General features: G+C 39.8%; 3 protein-coding genes and 1 pseudogene across 3 annotated transcripts in view; 2 read left to right on the forward strand and 2 right to left on the reverse strand.

Annotated features, from left to right (window-relative positions):
• Positions 1-238: 238 nt before the first annotated feature.
• Positions 239-2245, forward strand: LOC18026898 (F-box/kelch-repeat protein At4g38940). Its single transcript, XM_024148313.1, has 3 exons — positions 239-1092; positions 1846-1951; positions 2054-2245. Exons 1-3 carry the CDS (start codon positions 239-241, stop codon positions 2243-2245), a joined length of 1152 nt encoding a protein of 383 aa, XP_024004081.1.
• Positions 2246-3829: 1584 nt separating this feature from the next.
• LOC18026899 (F-box/kelch-repeat protein At4g38940) lies at positions 3830-4870 on the forward strand. The gene has a single exon (XM_006410004.1). It carries the CDS (start codon positions 3830-3832, stop codon positions 4868-4870), a length of 1041 nt encoding a protein of 346 aa, XP_006410067.1.
• Positions 4871-8067: 3197 nt separating this feature from the next.
• On the reverse strand, positions 8068-10189 carry LOC112081551 (annotated as a pseudogene).
• A 2690-nt stretch (positions 10190-12879) lies between these two features.
• LOC112081552 (uncharacterized protein At3g43530-like) overlaps positions 12880-14940 on the reverse strand; it is a 2553-nt gene continuing 492 nt past the window's right edge. The window contains exons 2-6 of the mRNA XM_024148314.1: positions 14359-14777; positions 14054-14288; positions 13877-13972; positions 13631-13792; positions 12880-13548 (exon numbers count right to left, since the gene is read on the reverse strand). Coding sequence (XP_024004082.1) covers positions 12880-13548; positions 13631-13792; positions 13877-13972; positions 14054-14288; positions 14359-14777 — 1581 coding nt within the window. The remainder of the gene's footprint in view (positions 13549-13630; positions 13793-13876; positions 13973-14053; positions 14289-14358; positions 14778-14940) is intronic.

Consider the following 14940-nt stretch of genomic DNA (forward strand, 5'->3'; position numbering starts at 1 on the left):
GATTTCAGCGGTATAAAAAACGATACGGAGCGGTTTGTAGCGATTTCTATGATTGTGATAAAACGTCACTAACCGCTATTACCCGCAAACGCAGCGTTTGCGATTCATAGCGGGTGAACCAATCAACACCTATATCTCTCTAGCTCTTATCTTGAGATATTTGCTCTCTTTCTCTCGGTAATTGTTGATTTGGGCGTACAATTAGGGTTTTGCATTCCTCTCGCCAAAATCTACACACATGTCTTTAAAAATTAGGGCAAAGACGAAGCAATCGTTGTCTCTGATTACGTTACTTCCCGAAGACGTCATCATTGACATCTTAGGGCGTATACCTAGATGCGACTATCCAACACTCTCCCTTGTTTCAAAACACTTCCGATCACTCGTTGCATCCCGTGAGCTATACGCAAGACGATCCTTGTTGGGTTGCACCGAACACTGTCTATATGTTGTCCTCTATAACAACGAAATTGGTGAAGGCCAATGGTATATTCTCCGCCGGAAAGCCAACAGCAATCGCCGCTTGGTCTTTATCCCTTTGCTTCCCGTTATGCCTTACGGTGGAAGCTTTGTCGCTGTGGGTTCGAGGATACATGTGTTTGGTGGGTTTAACTCAAAGGATATTGCGTTAAGCATCGACTGCAGATCGCACACGGTGCAAACTCTCCCCAGCATGCTTGTGGCCATGTCTGATACAATCGCTAACATCATCGACGGGAGAATCTGCGTAGTTGGAAATTATGAATGGAAGAAGATGATGTTGGTGTTCAATACAGAAACACAAATCTGGGAGTCTGAGTTAATAAACCTAGAGATTGAGCTAGGTTACATTCGGTCTCGTTCTGTGGTGATGGCTGACAAGATATACACGAGGGATTATGATTACAGCTTTGTTTACGACCCAAAGAAGAGCAAATGGGAAAGGGACGAGATGTTGAATTCTAAGAAGTGGAAGTATGCGTGTGTAGTTGATGACGTATTGTACTACCACGATTGGCACGAGAACGAGATAAGAGCTTATGATCCAAAGCAAAAGTGTTGGAGTGTGGTGAAAGGTTTGGAAGAGTTGTTGTGTAACATCCCGATTTCCGGGTAGTCGGAAAGGCTTATAAGAATTGATTTGGCTACCTATGTCAACAAAGTGCACTTATCTTTTCCGGTCAAGTGTGCTGAGAGAACTCCAAAGTTAAGCGTGCTGATGCTGGAGTAGTCTCAGGATGGGTGACCTACCGGGAAGTACTCTGCGGTACCGTGCGAGTGAGGACAAAGCACGGGGAAAGATCATGTGGTGATTGCAGGGACAGTAGACAAGTCTTACGAACCTTCCGGACTAACGACTCCCGACCGTCGGACAGTGGTGGGCCCACGTGCCTAGAGAAGGCGTTGGGCTCACTGGGAGGAGCGGTTGGGGGGAGTTAGGATTGATATCGCCGGTCCGCGCCTGGTTCCTAAAAGGAGGGCGGGTCGGGATGTCACAAGTGGTATCAGAGCCGACACCCAACCTCGTGTGTGGAGTCGTCATGTGGCCTCACACCGTAACAGGGTGAACGATCCTGGTACAAGCACTGTGGAGGTAAAGGGAGAATTCGGGGACGAATTCCTTGGAAGTCGGGGAGAATTGTAACATCCCGATTTCCAGGTAGTCGGAAAGGCTTATAAGAATTGATTTGGCTACCTATGTCAACAAAGTGCACTTATCTTTTCCGGTCAAGTGTGCTGAGAGAACTCCAAAGTTAAGCGTGCTGATGCTAGAGTAGTCTCAGGATGGGTGACCTACCGAGAAGTACTCTGCGGTACCGTGCGAGTGAGGACAAAGCACGGGGAAAGATCATATGGTGATTGCAGGGACAGTAGACAAGTCTTACGAGCCTTCCAGACTAACGACTCCCGACTGTCGGACAGTGGTGGGTCCACGTGCCTAGAGAGGGCGTTGGGTTCACTGGGAGGGGCGGTTGGGGGAGTTTGATATCGCCGGTCCGCGCCTGGTTCCTAAAGAGAGGGCGGGTCGGGATGTCACAAGTTGTCTGAGACGTCAGATTCATTACTTTCAAAGACTGTGAGATACGGTGGAAAACTGGTTTTGTTTTTCAATAAAGTTGAAGAAAAAACATATGAGATTTGGTGTGCGGAGATTTCGCTGGAAGGACGTCAAGGACTAAAGATTTGGGGTCAAATTCAGTGGTGTGATCAAGTTTTTACTCCTCGTAGCTGTAATGGTTTGATGCATGAACTCTTTCCTCCTTAATATAACTTCTATTTTGTTTTTTCATTATCCTAAAATCTCTTTTTGCTGATTTCTTTTTACCTCAATGAAAATAGCTGACTAAAGTTGAGGAAAAATTATTTAGTTCATTTTGAACGAAAAAGTAATTAAAAATAGAGTCGTTTCTTGTTTGTCTGAGGACATTAGGGATAATCACACAAAAAGCAAAAACAGAACTTTCTGATCCATCAAATAAAAAGGAACTACACTAACCTTTAAGAGAACTACAGTATACTGAAAATGTCTTACAATACTGATACAATATATTATTAATCAGCTTCTCATAGGTATTTCGTTCTTTCTATATGTGCAAAAGAAAAGGAAAAGGAAGGAGAAAATACTTATACTTGTCTAACAAGTAAGAAGACTATCATTCTGTCAACAAAAACGAAAAAATGATCCTCGTCAGGAGCGTGGAGGGAAAGATAAGAAAGTGTTATTTGATGATTTGGATGACTCTTACATATTTCCTTATTGATCGAATCGGCTGGATTTTTTCTTCTAGTGAATCTGTCATAAAAGCAGTCAATGATCTCTCAATTCTCTAAGCCTTTACAGTGTGTCAGTGTCCAACCGGTTCTTCCGGTACGTCACACAATTCTGTTTATCACAAACCGGATCAAGTAATCAACAGTTGTGTGTTAAGTGATTTGACTCTAGATTAGGTGTTTGCGTGTTGCGGTTGGTTCGAGTTGGCAAATCATCTGTGGCATACATAAATTGGGATGTTATACTATTTCATTGTACTGCCACTTGGACTTGCCACTGTATTTTCAAGTCTGGTATTAAGATATGATTGATATGAGCAACTAGTAGATCGATGTAGAATTTTGTTCGACTTTTGAAACCGAACGGAGTAAATACCTTTCTTTATGAATAAGGAATTAAGCTGTTTCTTTAGTACCTTCACTTGGCAATTTTTGTTAGGAAGTTATTTAGATACGAATCATTTTTTCTTTGTACTTATGAATAGGGAGTTACGCATAACATGAAAGAAAAAAATTGATACATCGAAAGTCTTCCATTATGGGAGTTTGCGTTTCAGTTTTAGTATCATAAATGAATAAGAAGCATGGAATTGTTTTCGATATATTTGATGACTAGAAAAACTAGAAAATGATGTTTTTAGTAAGTTATTTGCGCACACTAATCTTCTTTTGTTTTTAAAGAGTTTTTCTTACAAAGATGGTATAAAATATATGTGCCAATTTGGAGAATTCATCTCTCGCGAATTTTAACCCTATACACAACAACTATTCTGTTTTAAAATTTGGAGAATTCTTCAAGAAATCTTAAAGATTTGTCACATCCAACGCTCTCCATACTTGCCTGTTTTTTTTTTTATTAGTAAATAGAGAAATTAATTACAAAATATAATTTCCCTAGAGATAAAAAGGGAAAAAGAAATTCGATAAGAAAAAGAAAAGAAAAAAGGTAAAGAAAAAAAAAAGGTCGCGTTATTAGGGTATTTGCTACCTCTCTCCTTCTCTCGGCGATTGTTGATTTGAGCTTACAATTAGGGTTTTGCGCTTCCGTCATCAAAATCTACACACGTCTTTTAAAATTATGGCAAAGAAGAAGCAATCGTATGGACCATCGTCTCTCATAACGTCACTTCCCGAAGATGTTATCATTGACATCTTAGCGCGTGTACCGAGATGCGACTATCCAACAACTCTTACCTTCGTTTGTAAGCACTTCCGATCAATCGTTGCATCTCCTGAGCTATACGCGAGACGATCCTTGTTGGGCCGCACAGAACAATGTCTCTATGTTATCCTCTATAACAAAGAAACCAATAATAACCGATGGTATATTCTCCACCAGAAAGCCAATGGCAGTCGCCGCTTGGTCCTTATCCGGACGCTTCCCGGTATGACTTGGCGTGGACGCTTTGTCACAGTGGGTTCGAAGATATATGTGTTTGGTGAGAGTAACAGACTTAACAATGCATCAAATGCCTTACGCATCGACTGTCAATCTCACACGGTACACCCTCTCCCAAACATCCCTGTTGACATGACTAGTACATTCGCTGACATCATTGACGGGAGAATCTACGTTTTTGGATATTGCCAGAGGAAGAAGAAGGTGATTGTGGTGTTCAATACAGAAACACAAATGTGGGAGCATGGGGTCATAAAGCCAGACATTGAGCTAGGTCACTCGTGGCTTCGTTGTGTGGTGGTGATGGCTGATAAGCTGTACATGAGGGATAATGATAACAGCTTTGTTTACGAGCCAAACAAGAAAAAATGGGAAACAGACGACGTGCTGAATCTAAAGGAGTGGGACAATGCATGTGTCATTGATGATGTATTGTACTACCCCGATATTGACAAGAAAAAGATAAGAGCGTATGATCCAAAGCAAAAGTGTTGGAGAGTGGTGAAAGGTTTGGAAGAATCTTTGCCTAATACGGAAAATTCATGGTGGTGGTTAGAGACTGTGAGTTATGGTGGGAGACTGGCTTTGTTGTTTTTTCCAAAAGCAGAAGAAAGAACAACAGAGACTTGGTGTGCGGAGATTTCGCTGGAAAGACGTCAAGGAGGAGAGATTTGGGGTAAAGTTGAGTGGTTTGATCATGTTTTAACACGGAACTATTAACTAACGAAAACTCTAGCTGTTATGGTTTGATGCAAGAACTCTCCTCCATATAACTTTTTTTTTGTTTTTTTTTTGGTTATCCTAAAGCACATTTTCTGATTTTGTTTATGTAAATGAAAATAGTTGATTTGAGGAAAAAATAATAGTTAAGAGTTCTATAGACTTGACCCTAGAAATCTTGATTTGGTTCTCTTTTTCACTTTGTTCTATATTCGTTTCATGTAAGAATTCGTTTTCTGTGATTTTATTTCTCCGATATAAAACCATTAAATATAGGAGTATGAAGATACAAAACACGATTTAAATGGAACCCTATCAAGAGCCTTGGTGAATACAGCAGCAACAAATTTTGGGATCATCTTGAAATAAAGAAACCAAATCGCTTATTTGCAGACTTTGATTGTAAAACTTAGGGTGAAATCACGTATATTCCTTTTGGCTCGTTAAAAAATTAGCTACAGTTTAATTAGTGTGCCAACCTTTTGTTCTCTCGCGAATTTCATCCACTATATACAAGAACATTTCTGTTTTAAAATTTGGAGAAATCTTCAAGAAATCCTAAATATTTGTCACATCCAACACTTTGAGATATGCATCCATACTTGCCTGTTTTTTTTTCAACTCGATCAGAAAAAAGAAAAGGAAAAAAGGTAAAGTCTATTTATTAAAAATAAAGAAATAAAACAAAGGAAATGTCGTCTTCTCGTTCTATATTATCTCTCAAGCTCAATTTCCTCTCGTCGTCACCAAACCAAACTTCTTCTTCAATCTTCTCTTAGACCGGTCGTGCCTTGGCATCATCCTGAACAACTCTTGCATGCATGTTCTAAATTTGGAGGGATCTTATGGGAATTAGGGATTTGCTCTCTGTCTCGGTGATCGGATATTTGAGCCTACTATTAGGGTTTAGCACTTTCCTCAGCAAAATCTACACGTCTTATAAAATTAGTGCAAAGACGACGCCATTGTTGTCCCTGATTACGTCACTTCCCGAAGATGTTATCATTGACGTCTTAGCGCGTGTACCTAGATGTGAGTATCCAACACTCTCCCTCGTTTCAAAGCACTTCCGAGCACTCGTTGTATCCCCTGAACTATATGCGAGACGATCGTTGTTAGGCTGCATCGAACACTGTCTCTGTGCTGTCCTCTATAACAACGAAACCAAGGATTACCATTTGTATATTCTCCGCCGGAAAATCAATGGCAACCGTTGCTTGATCCTTATCTCTTCAGTTCCCGATATTCCTCGCGGTGTAAGCTTTGTCACGGTGGGATCGAGGATATATGGGTTTGGTGGTTTCAGACATCGAGTTCGGTAAGCATCGACTGCAGATCTCACACGGCACAACCCCTCCCCAGAATGCCTGTGCTCATGTATTATACAATCGCTGGCATCATCGACGGGAGAATCTACATAATAGGACATTTGGATACTTCTTCGAAGAAGATGGTGATTGTGTTCAATACAGAAACACAAAGGTGGGAGCCTGAGATTACAAAGATAGACATTGAGCTACGTTCCATGTGGAGCATGTGGTCGTATGGTTGTGTAGTGATGGCTGATAAGCTATACATGAGGAATGATAAGAACAGCTTTATTTACGACCCAAAGAAGAGTAAATGGGAAAGGGACGAGATGTTGAATTCTAAGAAGTGGAAGTATGCATGTGTAGTTAATGACATATTGTACTACCACGATACGTACGAGAACGAGGTAAGAGCTAGCCATGTTTATTGCAGGTATCTTCATGGGTTCCTTATGATGATTTGGGCCAAAATTAAATAGAAAATGGGTTTAATTAGAAGAAACGATCTCTGTTTAAGATTTATAAGGAGTCGACTCTTATTGCAACGTGTCATGTTGTGAATGGGTTGATGGTTTTGGGGAGAAAATTTTATTCTTCATCGGCCAAAATCTTTCGGCGCCTTCGTCCGATCTTCTTCTTCTGGGATCAAACACTTCACCAAATCCTTCTGCGATCAAACTCTTCTCCGAGCAAACACTTCTCCTCTCGTCTTCAAATCTCCTTTCAGCCACGTTGACCTCTCTTGTTCCCAAAGATGTTGAGAAGTCGACGAGAAAGACAGAGAAAACGATGGTTCTCCACGGACATTGCCGGTCGGAATCTCCAGTGTAGGAGACGGTGAAGTTTCTTAGCTTTTTTGCAGGGATCTGCAAAGTCTGGTCTGGTGGGAGAGACTTCAATTGACTTTGCTGATTATGTTGATGCGATTAAGGCTTGCAACGTTTCTCTTCCTCTGCAGAATTCAAATTCATAAGCAATGTTACACGGTAGCTCTCTCTCTCTTTCTTGCATTAATGTTTGTCATGAGACATTAGAGTAAAAGCTGACAAGATTTTTGCTTCTTTGTCTTCTGAATAATATGTTTAGCTTCGAACTGTGTTTTCTTTTTTCATTATCAGGTATCAATACAGAGGCAGCTAGAAAATGTGGAGATTGTTTGGAGCAGGGAAGAAGGTCTGGTTTCAGTGACCGATATTACAATGGCAGAACTCCCTGTGGAAAAGGATGGTGTATCAGTGATAAAAGTGGAGCACACTCTCGTTGATGGTGTATCAGTGACAAAATGGATATTGTTTTTAAGAACCCTGCAATAAACCTGTTTTTAAGCAAAGTTTTTAAGCAAGGTTTTCAAGTTAAATTTATTAATAAAATATTCAATAAGAACTCATTAAGGGTTTTAGCGATAAACATGCCCTATCCAAAGCAAAAGTGTTGGAGTGTGGTGAAAGGTTTGGAAGAGTTGTTGTCTGAGACGACAGATTCGTGGTATTCAGATATTGTGTGTTGCGGTGAGAAACTGGCTTTGTTTTTTCCTAAAAAAATTTTCCGAACTAAACAAATTGAGGTTTGGTGTGCGGAGGTTTCGCTAGAAAGACACCAAGGAGAGATTTGGGGTAGCGTTGAGTGGTGTGATAATGTTTTAACTGGGAATTGTTGCGTAACGAAACCTCTAACTGTTATGGTCTGATCCATGAACTCTCCTTCATATAACTTGTGTTTTTTTCTTTATATAAGGTTGTTCTGTTTTTTTTTTTTTTATTCGTTTTTTACATAATTGATACAGAGAGAGAATAAGAGGGTGATCGTTTGTGGTTATTCTGAGGAAACACTTATGTATTAAACCACGCCAGGAATTGAACATAGTAAAAAACCACTTGAAAGAAATAGAACGAGAGATGATCAAATAGAATTGGGTCTCTATCTCGAAGTGAAAATCATTTCATCAGCCAGAAGCATCCGAAGAAAAACGGTCTTCAAAAGGCAGATGCAGATAAAAGAGACACAAAAACAAACACACAAATTCGCTCTCACAAAGAGTTTCAGCTTCTTCTTCTCTGTTTTTTTTTCTTTTATTATTGTTTGATAAATTCTCACCTGAAATAGATTGAGACGAGAGGAATATCAACGTCATTGTCATCTTCATCCTCACAAGCCACCACCACATCAAGATGGCGACGATAAGGCGGCAACTCGACTTTGGCGATATCCCGAGTGAGATCAACCACTTTCTTGTCCATCCTCTCCTTGTGCCTCGGGAACATACTGTTGAACAGAAGACAGCTTCCACATGAGATGTTGTACGCGCTAAGCCCTTTGTCCTCCAGCCACTGCAACACCTCACGCAGAGTCGGGTTTCCTCTAAGAACATTAGCTGGCCAAATATTAACTTGTAGTTGTAGATGAGAAATATGCATATATTGAAATACTGGAATACCAAAATATATACATCTTATATAAAAAAAAAATAAAGCTATCCGTAACACCGACGTTAAGTATTTCAAATAGGGTTTACTAGTTCCATCAAAAACAATGTTTTAGAGTTTAGCAATCCAAACCGATTCATGGAAAGAAACTTATTAATGGACCAGTAGTAGATAAGATCTATATAGAAAATGGAGGTAGCCAGTAATGGGTGCTGAGAACGCCATCAAGAGTTTTATAATGATGTGCTTCTCCTGTAGCGAGATCGAAAAAACCTAAGCCACGTCCCATAAAATAGATTGTGTTAGGGTTTAGGCCGGGGCTGGAGCTAGCCGAGATGCAGAAAGCTTCGTTGCTTGCAAGGAAAATGCACATATCTCCAATATCTTCTGTGTAACACATGATACTTCCCTCCGTTGTCTCCTCCTCTCTAAACACCATGAACCTCTTTGTTTTGTAGTCAATTCTATTTAACACCGACGAGTAGAAGCAATGTGCGTACCTGCACGTAATCGTATGCACAGCAATATTTATTTTTTTTTTTTCTGAAAAAACATATGAATTCAGACTGGTATAATTGAACAAGCTAGAGTGTACCATTTGACTAGGAAACGTTCACCATCAGAAGGTGACTCCACAAGGTATTCAGTCCTGAAACACGAATTCAAGCCATGTCTCTGTGCTTCACCACCTTTGGCGGAACTGGTTCAGCCATGGAGAAGAGTGGAAGCGCAAGGTTGGCGAACGTGTTTCTGTAGTCTTCCACTTTGTGTCCTCCATCAAGAACCTTGTAGAGCTCGAGGCAGACCAGCCCAGTACCCATGGCAGTTGAAGTCGCAATGGCTGGGATGATTCTCCCTGCAATGAATTTGACCTTAGAATTCTTGATTTTGGTTCTCAACTGATCTATCTTCCTTTTCCATTCGGAATTGATTAAGAGAGTGAATAAAAAGGAGAATCGTTTCTGGTTTGTCAGAGGATATTGCCCATAGCAACACAGGAAAGCGAAAGCAAGACTTTCTTTCAAAAAAAAAAAAAAAACCTACACAAACCGCCACAACCACACAAGCTGTTGGAAACCGATAGCTAAACCGAACCAGCAATAATGCCTGAGGAGATAGACTGGAACAGCAGTGGGGAACAAATGTTTGAAGCATACAAGACCAAATCTCTCCTATGTTGCAGAAGCTGAGAATTTCTGACAAAACTGATGCAGTCTTATTCAGCTCCTCATTAGTATTTCATTCCTTCCATTTGTGAAAAAAGAACTATGAAAAAGAAGGAAAATAATACTAAGAGTTAGATTACTTGTCTAGTAAGTAAGAAGACTATGAACAAAAATGAGACGCTGTGTTAGAGTGCTTATAGGGTTTAAAAATCATTCTGATATACTCCTAAAAATTCCAAATACTCTCATTTGTTGGAATTGTCGAATATACCCTTAATGAATTCAATTTTATATTATATTGTTTTTGGTGTTTTCTAAATATTGTAAATAAATAAGAAAAAGAAAAAAAAAACGAGAAACAAAAAACCCGCAGCTGAGCTTCTTCTTCCCCGACACCTCCTCCATCCATTCCCTCTCCATTGCATGAAGCTGATTCCGCTAACAATTATTGAAACTAAGTATTCTTTATTGTCAGGTATGTTATTAGTTGAAGAAAATGTACACAGATCCTTTGAATGCAAGTTGTATTTGGTAATTTTTGTTTTTGGGAAGAACAACTGGAGGTTTTGATTTTTGGATGAATTATTGAAGCGTCTGTTGATTGTTATTGAACTTGTATTCATCTCCACTATCTGGGTCGATTAGGATATAAGTTTGGTTGAATTGCATTATATCGAAACAGACTGAATTTTCTCAGGATTTGGTTTGATCGTTGGATCGGTAAATATGAACATCCACTTCAGATTTGGTATTACTGTTAAAACTAGGTATTACTAAAATTGATGGAATAACTGTAACAACTGGGTAATACTGAGAAAACTAGAATTACTGTAATGGAATAACTGGTACAACTGGGAAATACTGTGACTGAGACTAGTAGTAGTGCCGATTAGTAATACCAGTTTTCCCAGTTGTACCGTTTTTCAAAATTTCATTAGGACTTCAGTTTGGCCGATTAGTAATACTAGTTTTTCCAGTTGGACGGTTTTCAAATTTGTTCTAAATATGTTTTGGCCGATTAGTAATACCAGTTTTTTCCATTTGTTTCGTTTTCAAATTTGTTGTAATTTTGTCTTGGCCGATTAGTAATACCAGTTTTCCCAATTGTGCCGTTTTTTAAGATTACTGAGAATACTGGAATTACTGTAATGGAATAACTGGTACAACTGGGTTATACTAGTAGTATAACTGGTACAACTAGGTATTACTGAATCATTTTATAATTTTTTTTTTGCAGGATTCAATGACCAAGTGTTCCATAATCATTAATTTTACTACTGGAGGATATACCGATGATGACTACCGATGGAAAGCAAAAGAGCATTGCATGTACTTGATAACATTCAGAGCAACATCTATAGAAGAGATAGCATATAAATTGTTAGTAGAAAAGATATGCAAGAAGATTGGGGTAGATGAAAACACAACGAAACTTAAATTGAGTTTTCTTCCGGTGCTAGTGAATGATAGTCTTCCTGTTTATGTGGATTGCGATGACGATATTTATGGATATCTGTCCGTTGTGGATGATCGTGGCTGTAGAAATGGTCTGCAGGTGGAAGTCATAGAAAATCCGTGGGGATGTGGATATATTTCATTTGGTGTGAATTATGGAGGTGATGGTAGTGCCATTATTGCACACGTTAGAAATGAGGGAGATAAAGCTTTACAAGAAGAGGCGACTGAGGATATCATAGTTGGAAATGATAATACGTCACGTGCTCTGATAATGCATCATGTGGATAACAATGGTGATGACGGTGGAGAGAACAATGGCGATGATGGTAGGGAGAATAATTCTGATGACGATGGGGAAAATAGTTCTGAGGATGATGGAGGGAATAGTTCTGATGACGGGATGGATAACAGTTTTGATGGTGGGGTAGATAGGGGTGCGATAGTTGAAATTGAGGAGTTCCCACGTCCTTCTCAAGGAAGTCAGTCAATAGAAGCATGGGAAGATGGGACAGGTCTGGAGTTAAGACAAGAGTTTGAATCCAATAAATCTGTGATAGATTTAGTTCGGAGAGCTTCACTTAGTAAATGTTTTGGGATCTCACTTAAGAACTCGGATAAGAAGCGGTGGGTTGTGAAATGTGCTGCTGAAAAAGAAGGTTGTGCTTGGCATATTCGAGTAGTGAAATGTGTAAAATCAGGATGTTTCAAAGTTACCAGATATAATAAAATGCATACATGCTCACGGGTGTCACGTAGTGGCTACGCTAGCACAAGAGGCACAAAAAGGTTGGTTGCATCTTTGGTGAATGAAAAGTGTGCAAGCCAGTTGTAGACCACAACACCAGCTGAAATTATGACTTTGTTTCAAACAGAGGTCGGTGTGTCAGTGTCTTATGCTACTGCATGGAGAGGGAGAAATATAGCTCGTAATGAAGTGATTGGGGATCCAGAGGAGAGTTTCTTGTTGCTGCCTTCTTACTTATACGTGCTGGAGCAAGCTAATCCTGGAAGAAAAACGAAATTGTGTTTAGACGGTGAAGAGAGGTTCAAGTACCTTTTTGTCGCACTTGGACCTTGCGTGGAAGGGTTTGAAGGAATGAGGAAAGTTATTATTGTAGAAGCAACATTTCTGAAGGCTGGCTATAATGGTGTTTTAGTTATTGCAACAGCTCAAGACCCTAATCATCACCATTACCCTCTTGCATTTGGTGTTATTGATGGTGAAAAAGATGCAAGTTCGAACTGGTTTTTCGAAAGGTTGAAAACTATTTTTTCAGATAATGGTGAGTTGATTTTTGTAACTGATCGTAATCAAAGTTTAGTTAAAGCGGTTGGCGAAGTGTACCCAAAGGCTCAACATGACTTTTGTATATATCATATGTCGCAAAATGTGAAATCTCATGTTTATTATGTGAACAAAGAGGATGCAGCTGAAAAATTCAGAGAGTGCGCAAGGGTGTACACAGAAGCTGAGTTCCTGCAAAAGTATGATGAATTTAAAAGGAGGTACCCAACCGCTGTCACTTATCTTGAAAACCAGCCCCTAAACTCTAAGTCTTTTGTTTCTTTCCCTTGGGAGCTCCCTTCTTCTTTTCATCATTCGCTGACCTTTTCTTCCCTCTTTTACCTTCTGTAAAAGGGTTTTTTTTGTATTAAGATTTTTTACTTGTTCGTCCACTAATCCTTCTGGTTACACGGGTTGGCCCTTCTCCGTTGATTTCCTCGTTCTCTTCTCTATCCCTCTCCACATCAGCTCCTTCCACTTTCTCTTCGTTATCCTTCTCCACATTCTCTCCTTCTGTTTGCTTCTTCCCAGAACAACCAGCGCCATCATTTGCCTCCTCACCACCTCCATGGTAATCTGCATCAAAGAAGTTAAGACGATTCTCTTCGTCATCTTGATTTCTGTTCTTCTCTTCACCCACAAACAGCTCCATCTTTTTGATTCTTTTGTCATGATCAGCTAACTTATTTCTCATTTCCTTAAACCCATATTCCACTGTTTTTGTCAAGCCCTCTAAGCCTGCCATCAGTTTCTCAACATCAATTGTAGTTGTAGGAGTCGATGCGGTTTTATGAGCTGATGCGGTTTTACGAGCTGGTGTTTTAGGACCCGATGTTTTTTTCCCTTTGTTCTTTCGGCTATTGACATCTTTTTTGAACATTTCTTGAAAAAATATCTCACTTTTCTCCTCCAGCAAAATTGATTTCCAATCATCAACAACATAATCCGATACATCTTGGTCTATATCCTCATCGTCCATGATGAGAGCCAGCAGTTGCTTCTCATCATTCGATGGAGCCAACACACTATAAATATCCTTTTATAACGAAAAAAACCATTCAGGTTGATCCTAGCAATGGAGAATATACTCAATTATTTGCTAAGATTTGAGTTCTAACCTTTGTTGCACCAAGTTGAGAATTTATTTCCGAAAGTGCGAAACCTTTCAAATCTCCTTTCTTGAACCTGCTCTTGCACATCCTTGGACAGCTATCCTCGGCTTCTACAACAGCTTCTCTAAAATGTCTACCAAGGGCTGGAATTGCCTCATAAGCTAGTAGCTACGCATTACACAACATGAATTATTAAAAGGAACATACATACGACAAATCAGACAACACATTATGACATTTATTCTTATTTACCTCCATAGAAATGATGAAACTAGGAAACACTTTGTTCGCATCTTCAGGCACATTCCCATTTAAATTCTTCACTATATTGTGAATGTCCTTCATAATCTGATCAAATGCAAATCATCCCCACAGAAATGTTTCACACAAATCTAAATCACTAGCCGCTCTCAAAAAGAAAGGCTCTACACCTGCAGCTGTATTATCTGTCTTCGTCTTCCCAACAATTATGTTGGCTAAGAAGTAAAAGACAGCAATATTCATCCTACCTCTCACTTTTCTGGATTTCATTGACTCCATCTTCTCATCTACATCCTTCAGTGTTACTTTCTTCTTCCCTTCACCAAAATACTTTGCAACAAACTTACTACTGTCACCACCTAAACTACTGTCACCACCTAAAATTTTGTAGTTCTTAGGGTAGCTTCAACAATCCAGAAATAAGACCCAACTCTCTCAAAGAATACCGGATGGGCACCCCATTTACTACAAACCAGCATTCCTTCATTTTGCTTGATGGCACCATACGCAGCATAAGCATCCACATCCCCTGAGATTTATGATTTTCTTCCAAGTACATGTGGAAGAAGTGCTTGAAGTGAGGGTGCGTTTTGAACCATTTCAACTCTCTATCATCTAGCACATTTTCTAACGTTTTCACAAACTTCTCAATATAGCATCTTCCTGACAGCTTGATGTTGATATTAAACATACCAGGTTCAAAGCACAACTTCTCTGGTGGTATAGCTTCGCTTCGATAGTCTACATCTTCTTTCGCCTCCTGTTCATCATCGTCTTCTGCCTCCTGTTCATCATCGTCTTTTGCCTCCTCATGTTCCTCACCTTCCTCTTCCTCCTCTTGTTCCTCATTTTCCTCCTCCTCACGTTCCTCACCTTCCTCCTCCTCTTGTTCCTTTTATTTCTCCTCCTCTTGGTCCTTTTCTATCTCCTCCTCGTGGTCTGATTCTTCCCCGTCCTCTTGTTCCTTTTCTTCCTCCTCCTCTTGCTCTTTCGTATTCTCCTCCTCTTGGTCTTTGACTTCATCCATCTCTTGGTCCTTTCTCCTCCTCCTCTTG

Source organism: Eutrema salsugineum, unplaced genomic scaffold (genome assembly GCF_000478725.1).
Source record: "Eutrema salsugineum unplaced genomic scaffold, Eutsalg1_0 scaffold_10, whole genome shotgun sequence".
Classification (NCBI taxonomy): domain Eukaryota; kingdom Viridiplantae; phylum Streptophyta; class Magnoliopsida; order Brassicales; family Brassicaceae; genus Eutrema; species Eutrema salsugineum.